At 42.5% G+C, this 22,889-nt stretch overlaps 2 protein-coding genes across 3 annotated transcripts; one reads left to right on the top strand and one right to left on the bottom strand.

Annotated features, from left to right (window-relative positions):
• Nucleotides 1–923: 923 nt before the first annotated feature.
• pogza (pogo transposable element derived with ZNF domain a) lies at nucleotides 924–17,884 on the top strand. Of its 2 annotated transcripts, none has more exons than XM_076301590.1 (19): nucleotides 924–1,021; nucleotides 1,635–1,742; nucleotides 1,902–1,991; nucleotides 2,174–2,286; nucleotides 2,418–2,502; nucleotides 7,120–7,443; nucleotides 7,751–7,975; nucleotides 8,514–8,602; nucleotides 10,917–11,275; nucleotides 11,699–11,850; nucleotides 12,903–13,003; nucleotides 13,167–13,313; nucleotides 13,445–13,579; nucleotides 13,911–14,266; nucleotides 14,508–14,648; nucleotides 14,789–14,854; nucleotides 15,008–15,120; nucleotides 15,348–15,372; nucleotides 15,472–17,884. In XM_076301590.1, the coding sequence occupies exons 1-19, from the start codon at nucleotides 973–975 to the stop codon at nucleotides 16,934–16,936; spliced, it is 4,143 nt and encodes a 1,380-aa protein (XP_076157705.1). In that variant the 5' UTR covers nucleotides 924–972; the 3' UTR covers nucleotides 16,937–17,884. The 2 variants fall into 2 exon arrangements, with proteins under 2 accessions (XP_076157705.1, XP_076157704.1); XM_076301589.1 differs by having other exon boundaries at nucleotides 1,635–1,760.
• Nucleotides 17,885–18,237: 353 nt separating this feature from the next.
• Nucleotides 18,238–21,587, bottom strand: psmb4 (proteasome 20S subunit beta 4). Its single transcript, XM_076301591.1, has 7 exons — nucleotides 21,455–21,587; nucleotides 20,164–20,370; nucleotides 19,785–19,931; nucleotides 19,362–19,443; nucleotides 19,083–19,199; nucleotides 18,573–18,661; nucleotides 18,238–18,396 (listed from the first exon to the last, which is right to left on the bottom strand). Exons 1-7 carry the CDS (start codon nucleotides 21,574–21,576, stop codon nucleotides 18,384–18,386), a joined length of 777 nt encoding a protein of 258 aa, XP_076157706.1. The 5' UTR covers nucleotides 21,577–21,587; the 3' UTR covers nucleotides 18,238–18,383.
• Between the last annotated feature and the right edge of the window lie 1,302 nt (nucleotides 21,588–22,889).

The raw sequence follows: 22,889 nt of genomic DNA, 5'->3' as shown, positions 1-22,889 counted from the left end.
CAAAACATAACATTTCACAAAATTGGGACATAGTTTTACCTGTCAACAAGGGTAATTGCAACCTGGAAGCCCCTACCCGTCTTAGCTGCATATAACTTAGCTATTTAGGCAGTCTTGTGTGTCAACAACAATATGGGTAGTTGATTGTTAATGATACGGCAAGTAAGTAAATCGATGTCTATTATCTTTATCAAAATGTCGTAATATGTTTATGAATAGGCAGGCACAATAGCTATTTTACCATGGGCTGATAGTGCTAATTAACCCAAAACGTAGCAAATGCTAACTTTTTGATTTGTCAAAAAAAGCTACAAGGGGAGGGCGCTCGAGAATCGGTCTCGTCTCCATAATAAACTAGCAGCTTAGATACATGCTAACGGTGGTTTACAGCTAGTTATGCTAGCTAGATGCTTGGTTATTTGCCATGCCTGACACAAGTACGCTTTGTTTTGTTATCCATTACACTACTCATTTGTAATATGAGTTAATTTCATAAGATTAGTTTATAAAATGTGTCTGGCTGTAACATAATTGTGGAATGATCATTTTAAAGATCATTCCCATTTAATACTAGATCCTCAGACCACAAAATGGCCAGACACATGAGTGGTTTGTGGGGACCACCATGTCGTTTACATTTGTTGTCATAAAAACTTTCGTGCTTTAAGTTAACGTAGAAGCTCTTGGAAACGGTTCATGGATAAATGAACAAGACTTTCATGATTTCATGTTAGTTAATTTTCACGCTTAGTAAACCGAGAGTTTTCGTGGATTCTTATGCAACACCAGAGTTAAAACGAAGCTTTTGCAACACCCCGCCCTCATGTCGAAGATCGTAACCAATGAAATTATTGAACGCTTAGTTGGGGAAGTGACGTGTACTGCCAATCTTCCTCCTTCCCGCTCACACCAGTGTTAGCCGAGAAGGAAAATCGTTCACCTCGAGTTTCAGAGCATTGTTTTTTTCTCTACATGGAGGAGCCAGGGAACCCCATTGCCCTGTTGCAAAAAATTGTCCACGGTAAGGTTATCTTTTACTCGTCATGTACTGAGTTTGCAAACTGTCAGGGTCTGCAGGATAAGAACACCTGTAAAATACTTTTTGCAGTGTAGCTACAATGTTAAGCTAGCTCTGGTTGGCTACATTGTAACCTGGAATCCACATGTATCAACGCTCCGCAGAGGGAGGGGTTGCCTCAGAGAACGCGAGTTGGTCATAAGTTAGCTGCTTAGCTAGTTAGCATAGGTAAATACTGCAAATGCATGTTGAGATTGTTTTATTAAGCTTCAAATAATTCTTACTAAATCATAAGAGCACCTTTGTTAGACAACGAAATGTCGAAATCATTATTTCTATTTATAATCACTATTTTAAAAGAAGACTTATTCACAAATGTGTTAGTTACATAATGGAAACAAAATAAACTGACACACAAAATGATTTAAGTTTTTTTTAACTGCATAAAATTACCATTATGTAAATAATAAAATAACATTTAAAGTGTCAGTCATTTTTGAGGGTGTTGGTTTTGTACCATAAATACACAGTTGAGACTATAGGCTATCCTCATAGTCTTTAAGTTAATTAGGCTTTATGTTATTGTCTAATATGTTTTGGGGTTCTCATTTTTAAGGAACTGGTCTGCCAGAAACCATGTCTGAGTCATCAGAACTTCTGATGCAATGTGATGAGGAGGACCTTGATCCATGGCAAAATGGCAACGATGATGCTAAATCAAATGGTAGTAAAACAAACAAAATTATTGTCCCTCTGTTGCAAATGCACCATATGGTTGCCATGTGTTAATCTTTGTATAGGATCACATTAAGTTTAAATTAATTTGAACATTAAATGTATTTTGTTGACTGTAACATTTTGCATTTACGCTTCTTCTATGTAGCACCATCTGCCGGGTCCCCTGCAGTCTCTTCTGCTGCACAAGTGCCAACAGAGGGCAAGAACGCTGCCTTGCCCATCGTCAGTGCCACAGGTGAATACTCCTTCTGATTTTGCCTCAGTAAGCACCATTATGGCATGGCGCCGGGGTCCGGTTCGCCCTGTCGGGACTTATTTTCCCAATAATGACCGGCGTTCTATACATTATCCCTTACTTATGGCATGGCTGTTGTATGATGTCTGACAGCGTCTGTATTGGTCTTGTTTACTTCACAGCCCTTCCTCTGGGTCAGACACTAGTACCTCAGATTCAGTTTCCGCTCCAAGTGGCACCTAACATCACATCAGGAGTTAGCGCCCCAGGCCAGCCTATCTACATTACCTCACCGGTATGCATTTGTCGAAAAATAGATTGAACCTAACTTGTTTTAGGTGCCATGAATTCATTGAGTTTTGCAGATATTGTTTTATTTCTGTACAGAGATCAATGTGTATGTGTGCATGGATATATTTCTTTCAGTCTATTCCGGTATCAAGCCCAGTTGGTTCAACTATGGGGAAGACTATAGGATTCATCTTGAATGGTCAAACCTATCTGACTGCTGGTAAGCCTGTGCAGATTTGTATTTACAAGACGGACCACTTTCTATTTGATCTTTGTCTTTCATTTGGATTCACAAAACTGGCTAGAAAAATGTTGTTATACCTCCTCCAAGAAGTTAATGTTTCTGGAGCTATTTGTTGTCTGTCTGTTTTCTTTGTAAATACAGTATAGCCTACAGGTGAGATGTTTGATGAACTGCCCTACTTTTTAGAGATTTTAGAGGTTTTACCGATGCTACAGATTTTGTGGCTGGTGCTACACATCTATTCACCTCTGCGGCACCAGTGCTACTTGCAAAAAAAGTTAACATACAGCCCTGGTATCGCACAGATTTCATGTAGGCTATCCTGTCTGATACACCATTCTGTTGTTGCAACCCTAAAAGAACTAGCCCTTATCACCTCACACATGAAGCATAAAATGGCTAGTCATGCAAATAAATTAATGAAATGTCAATGAGAAACTTGATATTTGTAAATGGGAAAATAATCGCTAATGGACAAATTAATCGTTAGATTAATCGTGAAAATAATCGTTAGATTAGTCAACTAATCGAAAACATTATCGCTAGATTAATCGTTTATATAATAATCGTTTGGGACAGCCCTAAATTTGATGGATTGGTGTAGAATGGTAGCCCGGTTGAAACCAGACCCTTCTCAGTCGTAACTGAGAGTGGGTCTGGGGAAGGTTCGTTCACAGCCCATTTCCAAAGGCCGTTCCCAAACGGACGCGATCAAAATGCCTCGGACGCAATAGGAGAGGCCAAAAACCAATCAGAGCAAAAGAGACATAGTGACGGAAACACACAATTTGCAACACTGTCTGGTTGTAGGGAGAAGCAGGAAGAATTAACCACTTTTTAATTAAACGTAGGCTAATTTACAAAGACATCGTGCCACACTGAAAGCTAATATTTTGTCACTAGCAATTTACATTGTCTGTCAAACACAATTGCATTTTCAGCTCTGAACAAAACCGTTCACGTTCAAACGAGCATTTTGTTTCATTCGTCCTTTCTGGCTGACCGGGACATATAAAGCAGGAATGGGGGACGAGACTGAAACGTTCAAAGCAATTATGCCGGAATTGTTTCAAGGCAAACACTGAAGTGTAGCATTCGAGTTATGCTCGCTTAGCACACCAATTCAAAAGTAGCTACTGTAGGCCTATAAATGAACAGAATATCAAACCGTTTTCAGTAGCCTACAACTGTTGCAGATATCACATAGGTACCCCTTACATGATTGTACAGCAGCCATTGTTGACGGGTTTTTTTTTTTTAAAAACAGGGTGCGCTATCGTCATCGTGTAAAGGTCAAGGGTTCTGATTGGTGCCTAGATCTAGGAAAATTGGAAATGGGCTAGAATGGGTTCTTGGCCAGACGGACTTTCAGAGCGAATCTCGAATTTGCCGGAAGTACGTCTGGGTTTTTCCCAGGCTAGTAGAATGGGCCAAGGAATCCAGTATATTTGGGACTGGATCCACAAATTATTTTTCACTATCGTGGACATTGTAAGATTACTGGGATTTGGCTTTGGTGGAGGCCTGAGTCTAAGAAAGTATAGATAGGCGTTCCATTTCTTTGGTGAGGAGTTCACAGTAGGGGTGTAACGGTTCATGTATTCGTATTGAACCGAAACGGTACGGGCATCACGGTTCGGTGCATGAATTTACACGGAGAATACACGGTATAAAAATACATAAAACTTGTGTGCGGATTAATTCATGTCATGCGCAATTACTGTTAAGTAGCGAGAGTTACGGGAGTTCTTTAGCGACACCTAACGCTAATCTGTAGCCTCGCCTTAGCTCGGAAGCTCTGATTGGCGTTGTTCAGCATTGGGTATGTGAGTGGAAAAAATGCTACACATATTCGAAGCCATCACCCAGATGATGTAGGCTACCAATCACTGAAACGAGGGGGAAAAAACTTCCCCTGCGCTTCAGCAGCCTTTGGATACACATACAAATAGGGCCAAAACCTATGGCTTAAATTAAATGATTTCGTAATGACAGAAAGCTATGTAAATCGCGTGGTAATTACCTTTATGTTGGGGTAACTTGTAACTTCTCACATGAGGAGCTGGTAGTGTTAAGTGCATAGACAGTAAAATAAAGTGACAATGCTAACCAGGCTAATAAACAAACCATGCTACGGTGAGTTAACGTCAAAGGGCAAAGTCACGTGACTTCTAGTTGTAGTCTGTTTATGAAATGAAAGGAGCAATTTCGTTTTTTAAAAAAAGGCAAAATAGTGTGATATTTTCACAGTTAGTAGGCTAGATTATTACTTTACACACAATTAAAAATATTGAGGCAAATTGTAGACCCTTCCATATACAACTAAACACAGATGTTGAAGGTCTTGCTTAAGTGGATTTTTAAAAATAATTTTCTATGTAATTTGCACTTTCAGAAATAAGAGATGCTGTAGGCCTATTTTCAGTTTTATAGCTGATTGTCTTATTTTGTTTACAAGTTACAGATGGAGTCTGGGCACTTATTGTACTGTTTAGCCTACATCTTACACACTTCAGGCTGTTGCAGATAACTCAGGGAAGAGACTGTATGACACTAGGTGGTACAGCCTGAGACATGTACAAAAAAAATGCTTTCTGCATTTTTGTTTTGCTTTTCCCTCCATTGTACCGAACTCGTACCGAACCGTGATGTCCGAACCGAGGTATGAACCGAACCGTGACTTCTGTGTACCGTTACACCCCTAGTTCACAGGGGAACTGCGCTGTAAATATCTTGTATAACAGATGTGACAGCAGAATCTAATCAATCTTGCTTCTCTAGTGGCAGCGATTCTTATTTTATTTTTTTGTGTGTGTGAACAAAATTAACTCAATGCGCTCAGATGACGTAGGTGATTGTGACACTGTTGCTCACCTGACCACAATGGTTTAAAGCCCACCCAAACGATTTGATTAGCCCGAACACATCTTATTCTAGCATAGAGACTTCTCAATGAAGCAACTCCAGACCAAATTGTCTGCCCTCAAATTTTGTGAGCGGGACAAATTCGGACTGGCTTCCAGGGTTGCAGTTTTGGACCAAGGTCAAAAATTCACAGGGAATAGCTTAAGCTGCTAGCAACAACTGTGTTTATGTGTGCTTTACATGTCCATTACAGGGGTGGAAATCAGTTTAACTGATTAAACATTAATGATATTGTCACAGTATTTCCCTATGATACCGATACATCGTTTCCTAACCTTGGGATCGGGACCCCATGTGGGGTCACTTGAAATTCAAATGGGGTCGCCTGAGATGCAATTGACCAATACGTTTCATTAAAATATACATACATTAAATAAAAAAAAATATTTAAAACCCAATGATATCAAAATTAAGTAACGGATCCTTCATTATAATCTAGCTAAGTAAAATTAAACTTAGACTGCATGAGATGTTTGATTGACGGAACTATGCTTGATCAATGTACGAAACAAAGTAGCAAAACAACCAGGCATGCAAGGACATTTGGGGGAAATTAAAGAACCGCTTTCCTCTGGATGTTACAGCAGAGATGAGCTGCGCTCTCTGGCGTAACATGTGAATGATTGGGGTCGCCAACGTTTTGTGACATCAAAATTGGGTCACCTGCCAAAAAAGGTTGGGAACCGCTGTACCAATGCAATATAAGTGGAGAAGGAGAGAAAGTTAACTGAAGATAACATGTTAGGAAATTATTTACACTGATTAAGTACAACTATGGTGTTCTACAAATTAAAAACGACACTGTGCCCTGTAATTCAACCAAGATCTGTAAAAATGGTCTGTTATCATTATCATGAACCCCCTTAACTCATTGAATGCCAAGCTGTTTTCGGAAGCTTTGTCCTAGAGTGCTAGCAATCTAGACCATTGTTGATGTTTTTTGTACAGCCACAGCATATTCTGTGTTATAGCTATGAACACATACAATGGCTCGTTTAAAAGGTGAGACTTTAAGCTCTCAGTGGGTGCAAACCGTGTATTTCTACACGCCTCTGTTCCTGAGAAATCCCAAGCTAAACAGTGGCTAGTTTTCATCAAAATCGCTGTTTTTTTTCTAGAAATGGAGATATAACGTCTTTCGTGAAATATTAAGAGTGTTACCTGTAAACTTTCCGGGAAGTGATCAGCGAGACCTGGCGAGACTGCCACCTAGTGATAGACCCACGAAAATGGCCTGGTTTTGAGATGACGTGCATGCGTCACTGATTCGACCCAAAGCGGCAACCGAGTTATGATAAAATGTCCAGATAAAATGTCCAGATTGTGCGTTTTCATGAGTTTTCGATCGTCATATATTTCATTTCCATTCGTCACAGAGTTCCCAAAATCACATATAAGGTGTGTTAGAGTGTCTAGTTTCGTAATTAAAAAAAAAAAAGCTAAAAACTTAATATTACATTTTTGGCACTCAACTCATGGGAAGGAAAAACGTAATATTAAGTTTTTGGCACTCAATGAGTTAAGGAGACAGAGGGGTAGTAGTGTTGTGTTCATAAATTAGTTGTGAACTGTCCTGTATTGTATTTCAAAATGTAAACGTAATTCAAAATGTATTTTAAAAATGTTAATGTTATGTTGTATGTTATAAATAAATCTTGTCTGTTTTAGGAACGGGCCATCCACTGATCGCCCCCAAGATGATCTCCCCAGCACAGACCCCACTGCAGGTGCCAGTGACCTTGACCATCACAGGACCTTCGGGGATACAGACTGTCAGTGCCATGGCCACAGCTGCTCTCCCCCAACTCAGCCTTGCCCCCTCAGGCATTGCGCCCATGTCCCCACCTCCGATGCCTGTGACACCCCAGACTGTCACGTCACCCCCGACTGTCGTGACGCCGCCGACTGTTGCGACGCCGCCGACTGTCGTGACGCCGCCGACTGTTGTGACACCCCCAACTGTCGTGCCAACCAGTATGGCCACTGTGTCAGGTAGTGTTCACATGACCGCACATCAGCAGTGAACATATTACAGCTACATTTTAGTTGATCCATGTTCATTCATCGCCTGTGGATATTAGGCTACATACATACATGTTACCATGTGACACTGATAAGCTATCCCACAAGGTTCACTTCATTCAACAAATGTTGTTATTTGATAATTATAAAATTCTTCTTATACTAAAATATGACCTGCAATTGTAACACTCATGCTGTCATATGTTAGTCATATATGTGGTTGATTATGGTAGTGACTTACTGGACTCTTACTGTCTGTGCCTTTCTTCTTTCTCAGCAACTCCTTTTAGCGTTACCAGTCCGCAGCCAAAGGCAACTCCTTTTAGCGTTACCAGTCCGCAGCCAAAGGCTCCTGTGCTGAGTCCTGGTCCACAGACAGTCTCTGTTGCCATGAGAAAAGGCTCAACCACAGTCAGTGCGCTGACCACCAATCCTGTTGTGCCTCCACCTCCACCTCCGCTCATGCTTGCAGCTCCGAGCACCAGCACCTTCCAGCTCAGAGGTAAGAGCTCTGGAGGAACAGAAGCACACGAGTCAGCATATATCAGTGGCAAAGAACTGGATATGGGGTTTTTCTTTGAACTCACAAGGGCTGGTAACCTAGCCTGGGTGAACCCAGACGAACCTGTTTGCAAATTTGAATTTGCTCTGCAGGTATGTCTGGAAAGGATCCCATTGATGCCTGTTTCTGAACTTCCCATTTTACGACTTCCAGGACAGTAACAAGCAGTGAAATTAATCTTAAATTGGTGCATTAATCTCTTACCAAATCGTTTCAGAAGTGCAGCAAACACATCTTTCTTCTAAACGAAAGTTGAAAATACATGTTCCTGGGTTTTTGGTGATTCGGAACATAAAAAAATTGGACAACAAATTTTGCTATGCAAGTATGCCCTTAACTGTCATTGCATAGCTGGATGCGTTCACATTTGTATTCGCGTAGCTTCCGTAGACTATCAGCCTGTTAACAGGAATGTTTTGTTTTGGTGTGAAACTACATGCCAGTGAGTAGCTTGCTTAATGTACCTATGTAATTGCAGTACCCTCAAGTCACTCCAAAGCGGCAAAGTCTTGTCCACGGTGCAGATCCCCATATAAGATGGTTGCCTCGCTTCGTGGGTACATGTGTGTAAGTATTTGCTGTTGACTGTGCTGTCCCAGTGGCCAATTGATTAAGGGAGGAATCCTTCAATTTTACACTTGATGGGTGCAGTGTTTCCCACAGAATTGGATTCAATTTGTGGTGGTAGCTGACTTGGGCAACGGGAGGGGGTTGGGGGGGGGTAGGTTTGTAGGCAGGTCAGTTAAAATAAAGGTTCATACTTCTTCTGAGTCTTGGAAAACACTTTTCCATTTACATCGGGATTTTGCAAATATTCAGTGTCAGAGTCAATAAAATGAATAGAGCCCCGCATGAGTAACCTAGTCGAAATTGACAAGCCGCTGTAACTAAGCATGCTAAGCTCGACATCCAAACAGTTTTCTAACTTTAGCTTAGAGATACGGTTTGATTGTAGGGCTGTAACGATACAACAACCTCACGATTTGGTTTGTATCACGATTTTTGACCCACGGTTCGATACAAACCTCGATTTTCTCGAGTTTTAAACAAATATGAGCAGCATGCTAATGATGCTAAGCGGATTTAATAGTAATTTAGCTAGTCGTCTTCTATGCGTCCTTGCTTTCACGATTGCTAATGTTTTATTTGGATTGTGTTGGTCGAGTCGCACCTGTTCATTGTGCGGGATCGCGAGAGAGCGGGGCAAGCAGAGGGGGTTTACTTCTATACTGTTTGGTAAAGTTGAACACATAGTCTACAATAAAAGCAACGAGAGGTATAAAATTATGATTTATTTATTTATTTTTGGACAACGTAGGCTACCAGTAAGTAAAGCGGGAGATGTGTGTTGCTTATGCGGCCGTGTAAGCTGCAAAGCACTGCGTGAAACACTAGAAAGTAGGGCTGTAACGATACACCAACCTCACGATTCGGTTTGTATCACGATTTTTGACCCACGGTTCGATACGAATCTCGATTTTTTTTTTTTTTTTTTTGGGGGGGGGGGGGGGGGGGCTAGACATTTTATTAAATAACATTTTAATAGCCTCCCTTAGAACACCAGAGGATTACAATATAATATATCTATTATTTTATATCCTGATATAAAAATATTTTTCTGAATGACTGATATTTATGACAGCACACTTTATGCAGATTAGCCTATAGCCTAGGCCTACTATTTTTTATTACAACTCTACCTCTTTAATTCAGCTGTCTGGTTGAAGCCTGGAAATATTGTAAACAAAGTAGCATATAGCTTAGCCTATCATAGTCTACTGATTGGACTGTTCAGTTTCCCCGTGTGTTTAAGTTTCAAGGTAATACTTGTTCTCCTTGGGACAGGCCCTTTTGGGAAACGTTGGTATTGAGATGATCAGTCAACTTCAATGCATGAGTTTTAAACAAATATGTGCAGCATGCTAATGATGCTAAGCGGATTTAATAGTAATTTAGCTAGTCGTCTGATCCTTGCTTTCCGGATTGTGAATGTTTTATTTAAGTCGCCGTGTTCATTGAGCAGGAGAGGGAGGGAGAGTGAGAGGGAGGGAGCGCAAGAGAGAGCGGGTTTACTTCAATACTGTTTGGTAAAGTTGCACACATAGTCTACAATGAAAGCAAGGAGAGGTATGAAATTATTATTTATTTATTTATTTGTTTTTGGACAACGTAGGCTACCGATAAGTAAAGCGGGAGTTGTGGGTTGCTTTTGCGGCCGCATAAGCTGCAAAGCACTGCGTGAAACACTAGAAAGGGTGTGTCGCGATTCTGCCTTTTCACACCGCGACACAGTATCGTGGATATGAATGTCGCGATTTCGGTTTCGAATCGTAAATCGTTACAGCCCTACTAGAAAGGGTGTGTTGCGGTTCTGCAATTTCACACCACGACACAGGTTTGTGGATATGAGTGTCGCGATTTCAGTTTCGAATAGCATATCGTTACAGCGCTACTTGATTGCATAACTTAACTTAGTTTAGTCTCACCAATGTAGTATGTTGTGAAATGTTAACTTGAATGCCGTTTTGAACAAATTTGCGCAGCATGGTCACGATGCTAAGTGGATTTAATAGCTATTTATCCCGTCATCTTCTATGCAATGCTTCTATGTGCCAACAACAATCCATCCACAATTGTTAATGTTTTGTTAAATGTAGGCTACATGCAGAAGAGGTGGATTCGTTACAAGAGAGAGCGGGGCAAGGAAAGGCTGCGTGCATAAAAGCGCAGCTCAACGAAAGGATTTTATATAATTTAAATAATGCAATGTAGGCCAGTTTCGCTTTTGTGGTGGCCCGCCACAGATTAGTCAAAATATGGGAAACACTGTGGGTGTCAAATAATGTGCACAAAATTAAAACTATTGTCCTCCTACCTACAGCTATGTAACCAGGCTCTCATGAGGGCCATTCAAAAGCTAGAACCTACAAAGAAGAAGGAGAAACGCCTCAGTATCCCCTCACAGAAAAGGCCTGTGGCCTCCAAAAAGCCTCCGGCCCCCGCACCCACCCCCAGGTTTGCACCAAGCTCCTCGGAGGATGAGGAGGAGGAAGAGGAGGAAGAAGAAGAAGAAGTCGGATCCAGGCGTTATGAAGAAGACGGGGAGGCCAGACTGATCATGCTGGTGGAGGATTTCTATTACGGCTTGGATCGCGGTGTAGAAGTGGAGAAGACGCGTCCAGAGGAGGCTCTGATGTTCAAGTGCCACTTGTGCGATAAGAAGCTCAAGAATAATCTCAAGTAAGGACATTGTCAGATATAAGTATATATACTCTTTTGATCCTGTGAGGGAAATGTGGTCTCTGCATTTATCCCAATCCGTGAATTAGTGAAACACACTCAGCACACAGTGAACACACAGTGAGGTGAAGCAAACACTAATCCCGGCACAGTGAGCTGCCTGCTACAGCGGCGCTCGGGGAGCCGTAGGGGTTAGGTGCCTTGCTGCCTTGCTCAAGGGCACTTCAGCCGTTCCTACTGGTCGGGGTTCGAACCGGCAACCAGTAGGCTGCATCACAACTTTTTTTATATAAAGGGACCCTGCTTTTTTTTTTGTTTGTTTAATCTCTAATGGCTTTTCTTTCTCTTAATCAAACCTACGACTTGGAAAGCATCACATAATACAGACATATATAAATTGAACACATTTCTTCTTCCCTGCAGGATGATGGTGCACACAAAGCATCACGTAGAGATGGACCAGCAGTACGAAGCAGAGACCCAGACCACCTGCCAACACTGTTTCCGGAACTTTGCCTCCCCTCTGAGCCTGCAGTATCATGTGGAGAGTGTGCATAGCCAAGCAGAGTCCTCCAGTAAGCATTCCCCAACAACAATGTGCCACATTTGACAATACAACAGTTATGTATGGTTGTACAAGTGCAACAGATGAATCAAATAGTATTCCTGTATTTCGAATTTAATAGTTATCTGGATTCAAGTTTAAAAATGGCCTTCTGTAGAGTGCAGCTGGACAGTCTACAGACGGCCATTTTTAAACTTGCCCTGAGGAAGGCCATTTTGCCTGAATCATGTTGGCATGATTTTAATTGATAGCCAAGCTCAATAAAGGTAGCCTGACGAGCCAGACCGACATTAAAATGTAGGGTCTGGGCACTCACCGTTCACAGTACTCAGTCCGAGGGGCGGGATAATCGGTTGTCTTTCAAATTCCCTCTGCACGCAATAGGACAGCACTAGTCCCATGCGTTTCCCACCAGCGGAGCTAGTTGGCTAGTTCAAACTTTTGCCAACTTAATAAAAGCTTAACTCATGTCACACTGTTCGCCAACAGCAACATAATCTGATTTTTTTTCAAGTAGCAGGGAATTCAAGCCAAACCGTTGCAACTCTGCCATCAATCATTATGTTAAGCCCGCCTAACGACTCTATACATGATTTGATTGGCCTGATAGAAGTTTAATTTTTCGAGCTCACAAGCCAACGGAGAGTTGCTAGACTAGCCCTGTCAGAGTCAGAAATCTACATTTGCTGCCGCTAGGGTGCGTCTAGATTTCTAGGCTACAATAAAGGCTTTTTACTTACAAATATCCTCTTGAGTGCCTCAGACTCACTACTAAATTTGAAATCGGGTTGGATCTCTAAGCTGATGAGCACCAGAGGAGTACTAATTTCTCTACACCCAAGCAGCACTCCTGGTGAAACTCGTTTCTGGATTTAAGTATTTCTGTATTGTTCTGCAATATTGCTGAATTCTGCAAACCTATGGTAGGAACATCGCTTAAGTATAGGCTGCAGGTAATACTGTGTGTGTCTGGTACTTTTTCAGTAGGCGGAACTCCTGGCAAACAGGTGCCATTTTTCCTAGAGTAAGTCGTAACTGTAATGCTTTTTTTTTCATAAACAGCAAAGTGTAGGATCTGTGAGTTGGCCTATGAGAATGAACCAGTTTTCCTGCAACACATGAAGAATTCCCACAAACCTGGAGAGATGCCATATATCTGCCAAGTAAATAACTCTTCTGCTTTTCATCTCCTCGTTCCATCTCCTTAACTCATTCATGCTGCGGAAACATTTTGCAAACCTCTGTGCAAACAGGTAGAACACATGGTTAACATGATTAACACTGTAAACTTTTTCCCTCCTATCACTCCCTTGTTTCTGCTTTCAGGTGTGTGGATTTCGCTCCTCTTTCTACCTGGACGTCATCTTCCACTTCCGTGATGTCCATAGCAACACTACTCACCTGCTGTGCCCCTACTGCCTGAAGGTGTTCCGCTCCAGCAGCAACTACCAGCTGCACTACAGCCGTCACCAGGTACACGCACTAATCAGTATCGGCGAATCTTTACACCCCTAGCCTTAAGCCTTCAGACAGTTGTAATGTCAGAAGGAATCTGATTGATGTCCATTGTGTGTTTTATGTTTTTTATTTTTATTTTGTTACAGAAAAAGTCTGTCTTGCATTGTGACAAATGCCGGTTGCAGTTCCTTTTTGTGAAAGATCGGGCTGAGCACAAGCTCATGCACCACAACACGCACCGCAAGCCGTACCAACTCGAAGGGCTGAAGCCTGGCACCAAGGTGAGCAAACTATGGCCATTTATCTGGACCATTTATCCTTGTGCAGTACACTGTAGTGTTGTACAGGCCATACATTACCCTCTGGGCCTTTGAAGGTTTAAGGGATAAAACATCAATGTCCAGAATGAGTGTGGGCAATGCAAGTGTAACCTACATTTACTCAGTGTATAAATGGCATGGCCCTGTCCAAAACTACAAATTCCAAGAATTCTCACTGAAGAGTCAAGATGGAGGTCAACACCAAATGTTACTTGCCATTATTTTGTGTAGGTACCTGTAAGGATGTTTTGCATGTAAGCAGTAAATCTCTTTTTGTATCTTTCACTAACAGGTGACAATCCGCACGTATGCTGCCATGCCATCGATGCCCAAGCACTCACCCTACCCTAGTGCTAGCGGTGCGCCTCGGGTGATCGAGGTGCCATCCATTCCCCATCAACCAGAGCCACGACCCGCTAGACAGCCTACACCCACACGCTCCATCACCCCCAACTCCAACCCTATCTTCCCCAAACCACTTACCCCAGTCCGAGCGCATACCGCCAACACCCAGATGTCCCCTCCCAGTAACCCCTCCCCAACTGCCCGTCTGTCTCCTCTCCCCCCTCCCTCTGCTCTGCCCGTCCCATCCAGGAGGGTCCCCAGCGCAAGCTTAGCGGACCTGATGACCAAGTTTGACAAAGAGAAGTAAGTCGGAGTTCAAGATTTGTCTTAAGAGATTTTGTTCCACCCTTTGTTCTTTAAAACAACGTCCTGCTTAATTCAATACGAAGTCAAAAGAAACGTGTCATAATTTGATTGAATTGACCGATCCGGAATATTTTCGTGCAATAAAACAGGCCTGAGATGCACATCAGTTTAACAGGATCTCACTTGTTTGGCATTTGACCCACTCACACATTGTTAACACTCGTCTTCTCTCTCTCAGGTCCACGTTGGAAAAGGGGAGCTGTGTGGAGTGCACCTTTGAGATCCCCAACTTCTCGCAGCATTACCCCACCTACGTGCACTGCTCCCTGTGCCGCTACAGTACCTGCTGCTCCCGCTCCTACGCCAATCATATGATCAAGTGAGTGCCCGCCACAGCTCACAGACAGGCCGCGGTGTTACGGTCTTCTTCCTCTCTGGCTTGTGCTACTGTGGGCAGCGTCAGACAGTACACTGCATGATAAGGGAATTGATCAATCTCTCCTCTTGTTTTCACCACAGCAACCATGTTTCTCGCAAGACTGGAAACTTGAGCAAGTACTTGTCCATGTTTAGACCATGTCCAAGGTAATAGTCCGATCCAAATACTTTGAGACTTACTGTACCGTAATATTCTGTGTGCTGTCATTTCCAGCTGAGGCCAAGGCCTTTCTCCAAGCTAATGTACACTGTTGGAGTCTGAACCAATTCATGTAAGTAAAAAACTTTGCTGTGTTGCAGGGACGTACCGTTGTATTGTATGTCGTGTGCTTACACCACTGAAGTGGGTGATATGATGGCCAACCATCTGGTGGAGAACCCCGACCATTATGGAAGCTCCTTCAAATCTGCGGGTAAGTTTACAATGAGAAACTGCTCTAGAAGTTCCCTTGATGGGCTCTGGAAAACAGCATGAAAAAATTGAGTTGTCTGTTCTTGTGTGTCGTAGATGTCTGTAGTAGTCCTACACAGCAGCAAACTTGCATTTTATTTTTTCAGCTGAAGCGACAGAGACCTTGTATTTATGTAATCGATTTGTGTACTTCAATGCATGTTTCTTTGTTTTTATTTTTTCATATAGATGGATTCTCCACAGGATACACAAGGTATGAAAACATTTATTGATAACTTTTCCCCCATTTTCACTGTCACTCAAAATGACTAGTAGAAGTATTTAAATGTTAAATATATGTGTGGTCTTACAGGTTTATCATCATACCAAATGAAGTTCTACAGAAAGGTGCTAGCTCTTTTACCATCAAACATCCTGGAAAAGTTGAGCTGTCTCCAGCAGGCAAGGCTGGAAAGGCTAAGAAGCTGACACCAGGGACCATCACTATCAAGAAAGAGCCAGAGACATCCCTCTCTATGGAGCAACTGCAGACTGTGCTGTTCGCTCTGTGCTGCGGTATACCCCAGGCTGCTGCCCAGTTTAAAACCCCACCGGCCGACATTCAGTCATGGCTGATCGAACGCAAGCAACAGGGGCCGAGCAAGGGTCGCCGCGGGCTGGGGCCCAGAGCAGCCGACCGGCTGTCCGAGTGGGTCCTCGCGCAGCGCGAACAGCAGCTGCCCGTCAACGAAGAGAAACTGTTCCAGAAGGCCAAGGAGTGCGTGGGCGGCAGCGACCCAGGCTTGTCGCACGACTGGGCCGTGGACTTCCTGCTTCAGCACGAGCTAGGGGTGCAGACGGTGGGCGCGACGGGGCGCACGCTCCCCCAGAGCGTGGAGGAGGGCGTGCGCTCCTTCACCCGCTTCATGAAGAAGCAGGTCGGCGGAGCCCAGGGCTTCGGGCTGGGCAGTGTCGGAGCTGTAGACGAACTGGCTGTGTTCATAGATCTGGAACAGTTAGACCAGGTTTCATCCCTGTCTTCGGTATTCCGACTGACCGACCCTGGCGAGCCCATCATGGACGTGGTCTTGTCAGCGATGGCGGATGGAACGCTGCTCCCTGCTATGGTGTTCCTGAAGGGTGTCCCACCATCTTGCATGGCAGCTGTTCCGGCCTCAGTCTTCCTCGAGGCTCGACCGGAGGGTTTCTCAGACGAGGAACGTCTGGAGCTGTGGCTGTCCAAGGTCTGGCGCCCGTATATCAACCCCAGTGCGGGGGGGAAAGGCCTACTGGTGATGGATCCCTACCGAGGGCACCTGGTCGATGACTTCCTGGCTTCCCTAAACAGTGCCAACACTCTGCCCGCCGTGGTGCCCAAGGCCTGCTCCTGCGGCCTGCAGCCACTGGAGGCCTGCACAGGCCCGGTGCTCCGAGAGTTCTTGCAGGCGTGCTGGACACAGCAAGTGGCATCCGCTCCCGAGAACCTCATAGGGGCGCAGCCGGCCGAGCTGGCGCTTCTGTTGATCGGATGGCTGGCGGAGTTGCTACAGGTGCTGGGGGCTCGTCCAGACCTGCTGCAGCGGTCTTTTAAAATGGCAGCGGAGCCTTTGGAGACGCAGGCTGGGGAAGGGCCCGCGGGTCTGGTGCATGAGCTCACCACGGCACTCCTTCAGTCCAACCAGCCAGAGACCGAGGGGGATGGGGAGGCGGATCAAGCAGTCACCCCTGAATCCTGGCCATCACCTTCCACCCGCCGCAAGAAGCTCAAACAGGTATTTGAGAAAGATAGCGACCTGGAATCTTTCCATGGCTTCGAGGAGGCAGAGATTGGACATTAAGACAGAAAGGTTAACTCACCAGACAAACCCTGTAAACAGTGGTAACATATATTGTAGATGTAGACTAGTGGGTAACCATAGTTTGCTGTGTGGTTAGCCAGACTTTTCTGATTGTATGAGCCTAGATGGGTCCATATGTGATGAGCAATACGTCTGCCTTCATATTGGTGTTGGACTGCACCTTATGTTTTGGACTTGTGAAACTACTGCTGCAGTTCTTAATGGCAGAGCCTCTATATTAACTAAGATGGAACCTGAATACACAACCTTCAAATGTAAATAGTTCTTACCATATGCTTTATTTGTAAATCTGGAATTTCCTGTCACTGTTTTTGTACCAACACTTCAGTTTATGTATCTTTGTCTTTACTCTTGTCCTGAAGGTTTTGTTATTTAGATCAATGTAAAGATATCCTGACACAGAATGGGCATTAAAAGGCTTGAAGGAGAAACTGCCTCAAGTCCTTTTGCTTATTCAGTTTGTGCTGCTGTTTTCTTCCAGACTGTAATAACACTGTAGAAACAACTGAGACTTAAATATATTTTTATATCTACAAAACACAATCCTGAATTTAAGTTGAATATTTTTGCATACCTACCGTTCAGGGCCCACAAGTCAAACTTCAGATTCTTTTGCCCATCTTCCATACAGAAATCAACCAGCTTTAACAAGTCACAAAGCTGCTTTTAAAGATGTCTTTCAATTTAACTAACCAACATCTAACCAACATGCCTTCTAATAATCATATGTATTGTGTATACTCTTCATTGAGAGACCATGTAGTGCTCTACATAAGGTGTGTAGTTTTATGTTAAATTACCTATGCATTTGTTTTTTTATTTCTAGGATTGTAAAGCTCTGATGACGATTACACGTGTTGGTTGACACAAGTTGGTCAAATCCGATCATTACAACTATAATAAAGATGTCTTCTTATACGCACATTACATTAATTTAGGGGTCTGCATGTGTGTTGAGTATGGAAGTATCTCCCTGGCTAAGCTGACCTCACACAGAAGACTTATCTAATGGACAGGTTGCTCTTCTACCTTACTCCCTAAACCACACGTTCTGTGACAAGCACCAAAGAGTGAACTAGTCAGGGACACTAGTATGGAAATGTTATATTGTGGAAATTGCTACTGATATAGCATGAGTATTGCATATTTTTATCCTGTGATTGCTTTAAAGTTTGAATATTGGTGTAATGAGGTATGTCCTCTATACAAATAGTGCAGAAATGACTAAGACAAAGAGACAAGGCCATTTGCAATTCCCCAATTGAACAGGACCGTAAACCTTTTTATGTTTTACATATTTATTGTTATACAAAAGAGACGAAAGCAAAAAAGGGACAGCCATTCTACATTAGCAGTAATTTACTCAGTGAGGCTTGAACAACAGGTCATTCAGACGTGGAAGGGCAAATGCAGATGCAAACAGCTCTCATTCAAATCCACTGCAACACAAATCACATGGAGAAGAAATTAAAATTATTTCACATTTCAAACCAAGGAATGTACTCGGTACATTTTTGTAAAGATATACAGTGATTGATGCTAGAGGCCTGATCTTGAAGCAAATTGACTGAACCTAAAATTAAAAAAAATATATTATTGTCCTGTTATAACTCACCTGACCATGTGTGCAATATCCCAGTTTGTCTCAGATGACAGGGGTCCAACAATTTCCACTCCCTCCTGTGTCACAATTGCAATCTCATACTGCAAACGAAACGCAGAACATAAGCAACATTGATTGCTCCATGTCACTTTTCCTTGAAATTGTAAAATTAACTTCTATTCCAAATAAATATAAAATGTGGGTACAGAGGGGGAAATAAATCAGACTACAGGGGCCAAACTAAATTAAACTGAATACATCAAACAATGTTATGAAGCTTTAGTTGCTCTTAAAGATGCCATCTGCAATTTTGCAAAAGGAAAGCAGGAGCCATAATCTCTAACCAACATTTTATGGGATTAGAATCATGGATTTCATCTTTAAAAGATGAAGATGGGCTATTTTATAAGTGCATGCATATTTTGATCACGATTTAAACAAAAGGATGGTCACTCCAAAAAACTTGGAGGAGTTTGTTTCTTGTAATGGAGTATGTTTGAAAGAAGTAGAGTAAGCCCTCACCCGGTTGTAGGAGCGGGCATCACGGTAGTAGAGAACCTTCAGGCAGCGCTCAATCAGCTCCCGTGCCTCATCCTTTGTGATCTCCACCTTGTTTTCCACCACCTCTCTCATCAAAGGCTGAATACATAGAGACAGGAAAATGAAGGCGCATCGGGCAAACAAGGAGCATATATGGAGTAAATTGTACATTACCACCAGCAGCTATACACATCAAGCCATACTGCATTAAGACATCACCGCTATATAACTAACTGTAACAAGCACTTGTGGGCTACCAACCTGAGCTAGGTAGGCACCAAAGCCTGTGGCCACAGTCGGCGCCTCATACGCAACTCCCAGCTTATCAACGTAGCCAAGGAAGCTGAAGGGGGAAAAAAGCAATTAAAGATTAGAATTCAGAATCACAGGGGGCCTGTGGCACAAGTGGCAGAACTCCTCACCATATGTGCCCCTGCACACACACTTCTTGTCTACCCTCCACAGTCCAGTAGTGAAAGTTTAAAAAGCCAATAAATTAATCTTCACCACATGTCTAGGTCACAGCCCTGACAAAAGACTAAGGAGCCCCACTACAGTTCAGTGTTTTCTTCTGAAAAAGATACATCATGTCAAAAACCCAAAGGTTAATGCAAAGGTGTGTGATACAAGAGCAGATTTGACATCGTTACAGCCAAGGCTGTGCAAAATATGATAGACACCTACCTTTCACCATTGTAGAATCCCCCGATGACCACTGTGTTCCAGAGTGGGTTCATTCTACTCCGGCGGTTGTACATGACACGGGTCAGCCAGGAGTGTATGGCCTTGGGGCTGTAACTGTGGCCATCTCCTAAAAGCTCCTCATCAATTCTGAATACAAAACACAGAGTATGAGACTCAATCATAGATGCTTCCCTTGAATATTCAACATCAGTCATTTTTTCTCAGCAACAACACAAACCTGCTGCCTTTAATACGTATATTAAAGCTATGGTATACTGTACAAGCCCCTGGCTTTAAAATTACTCCACTCCATTCAGACAGAATCAGGAACTGGTCCTGATGGTTGAAAACCATGAAATTGCACGAGTTACACACTTACACCATCTGCTCAATGATCTGTTTGAGATACTGGTAATCTGCATAGTCTCCAGAGGCACCAAGGATAGTGTTGTCGTTGACCTTCATGAGGCGGGAGATGTTGCGGAAACGGGCCAAGGAGCCGTATGAGCCCAACATGTCCGCAGCAATGATGACCCCACCCGTGAACTTCACACCCAACACTGATGTGCCTGTCACCATCGGGTTTCTATGAGAGGAGGAAAGCATACAAATCATTCCATCCTTCATATTGAGTAGGACAAATTACCAACCAATAACAGATTTATAAGATCAGAAATATGAAAACTAGACAGTTAAGAAAAACGTAAGAATCCAACATCAGCCAAAATTCCACCGGTCCACTTTTCTTAGTAAATACAATTTTAGCTAACATCAGTAAGTGATGGGTTTATATACAATTCCAGCTCTCTAGTTGAATTGGTGCAGGTTGATATGGAGTTATGATTATTATCACTTTCTTATCACTTAGTATATATTAGGCATTATTATTTTTTTTCAATAGCTTATTTTCATCCCGCTGGTGTTACCAAGATGCGTCTTCTAAGTTCCAACGTTAGCACACACTTCATCAACCTGAACATCACTTTTTGAACACAGAACTCCTGTTTATCAGAAGAATTTCAGTCTTTCCGATGTGCAATTTCGTTTAAACAGCTTAAATAGTGACATCAACAATAAATGACAATTACTTTCATAAATATAAAAAAACAGGTTTGACACCATTCTGAGTATTCCATCTGTGTGGCACACACACTAGCAGTTAAAGTAAAAATAGGCACAGAGCTTGCGCTGAACCATAAAAACGAACTTTTTTAATACACACAGCCAGTTATACAAGGCAGTAATAAATAAAAATGTATGAATTAACAGTGATAAAATTATTTTAACGACAGTTTTCTTCTCTCAAGTACACATCCTGCAGGTCTGGGTCTATGCGCTAATTAAAATAACGTTAGCTGGGTAACAACGTTACTTGATTAACGTTAGCTGGCTGGGTTAGCGGAGTTACGCGAGAAAAAACAGCAACACTTCTCATAGTTTCCCCCGTTGCGTTGTCCAGGTGTTCAACCACACGTAGTGTGCTCGGAACAACACTTAAAAAAAAGTTAACAGATTTATGTATACTGACATCGGTGGCTAAGTACCATGCTAGAGGGTTAGCCGATGAGCTGTTCAACCCACCATGATACAGCAGGAAGATGTGGAAAACGAAAGTGCCATTACAAAAGAATTAGGAACACTTAAAGAATATACATACAACCTAGACTTACAATGTGTGCCTAACCGGTCCACAACCAGGAGTTGTGATGCTGTTGTTTCCGGGAAAAGAATAAAATTGACCGGGTTTTGGTCCATTCTCCCAAAAGCTGAGCTTTAAGCCGCTGGGATCCATTTTGAAACTATAGGAAATGACGTATGGTTCGATATTTTGTTAAACAAAGGAAGAAGAACGGCATTATGGGACACTGGAGGATCTATTAAACGGATAGACGCAAATGCCGAAGGATTCAAGGATTTGTATTTGTCAAATAGAGATACTGTGTTATCCATGTAGTGAAATGGCATTTAGCTGCTCAACTTTCCTGTGCAGAGGTGTCCTGAGGGCTCACCAGTTACGAGTTAGGAACAGTTAGGAACAAAATTATTCATACCCTGGCAATTGATTTAATGTTGATTTTCTCTTTACCAATGTGTTTGCTCTGACCGAATATGCCACTGCCACATGCCAAAAGGTTCTAAGACAATGTGAGAGAAACATAGAATAAAAAATAAGCGTTTTTCTTCCTGCCTCAAAACCCGGATTGCTGCTAAAAAGGTGCAGACTAGAATCATTGTGGAGAGGCTTGGTAGGTAGGCCTATTATAAGAACCATTTTGAGAGATGTGAATGCAAATAAAGATGTTTCTATTGGTTATTTAAAAAGGGTATGAATCATTTTGGACATGCCTTTTTTTATAAATAAATGTAAAAGATGAAAAAGCTTATTTTTTGGTTCTACCACATTGTCTTACAACCTAGCCACGTGGCAGTGTAATTTTCAGTCAGAACAATCATATTGGTCAACAAAAAATCAACATTAAATCATTATTTGCCAGGGGTATGAATAATTTTGTTCCTAACTGTATGTATAAGGATAAAGAAAGAAAGATTTAGAAAGAATGTAATAAATAGATTGAGAAGGGGGTAAAAAGTGCAGTGTGTGTAAGTGCAATATGGCAAGTCCATGTAATGCAGTGTAAAAGAGTTTCATGTGTGTCCAGGATGCCGATGGCTTGAGGAAAGAACTCATCAGTCCTCCTTATGTATTAGCCATGAAGGAACAGAGACTTCTGACCTCAGTGTTTTAAACAGTCCATGGTCTGGGTGTAAAATGTCCTTTATCATTTTTTGGGCCCTTTTGTACTCTTTTGATATATTTCCTGCAGGGAAGAGGTGCTCTGATGGTGCATTCAGCAAAATACCAATCTTTGTAGGGCACTGCAGTCACGGGCTGTACAGTTTCCATACCAAATCATGGTACTACCTAGAACACTCCACTGTTGAAGAGTAGAAGGCCTTCAATGCTGACCGTTTTTTTTCCGCAGCTGATATGAAGTTTAGTCTTTGCCTGGATTTGTGTGCTTGATGTTAGTTGTCAATGTGAGGTGATGTGCACACCGAAGTATTGAAACCTTTCAACCCTCTCCACAGGCAGCTCACTGATCT

The sequence above is a fragment of the Alosa pseudoharengus genome, unplaced genomic scaffold (assembly GCF_046254945.1).
Source record: "Alosa pseudoharengus isolate Yale_2024_CS ecotype anadromous, Long Island Sound unplaced genomic scaffold, YU_APseudo_1.1 YU_APseudo_1.1_scf_23, whole genome shotgun sequence".
Lineage (NCBI taxonomy): Eukaryota > Metazoa > Chordata > Actinopteri > Clupeiformes > Clupeidae > Alosa > Alosa pseudoharengus.
The sequence above is the reverse complement of the archived record's forward strand: the minus strand, read 5'-3'. Positions and strand labels throughout refer to the sequence as shown.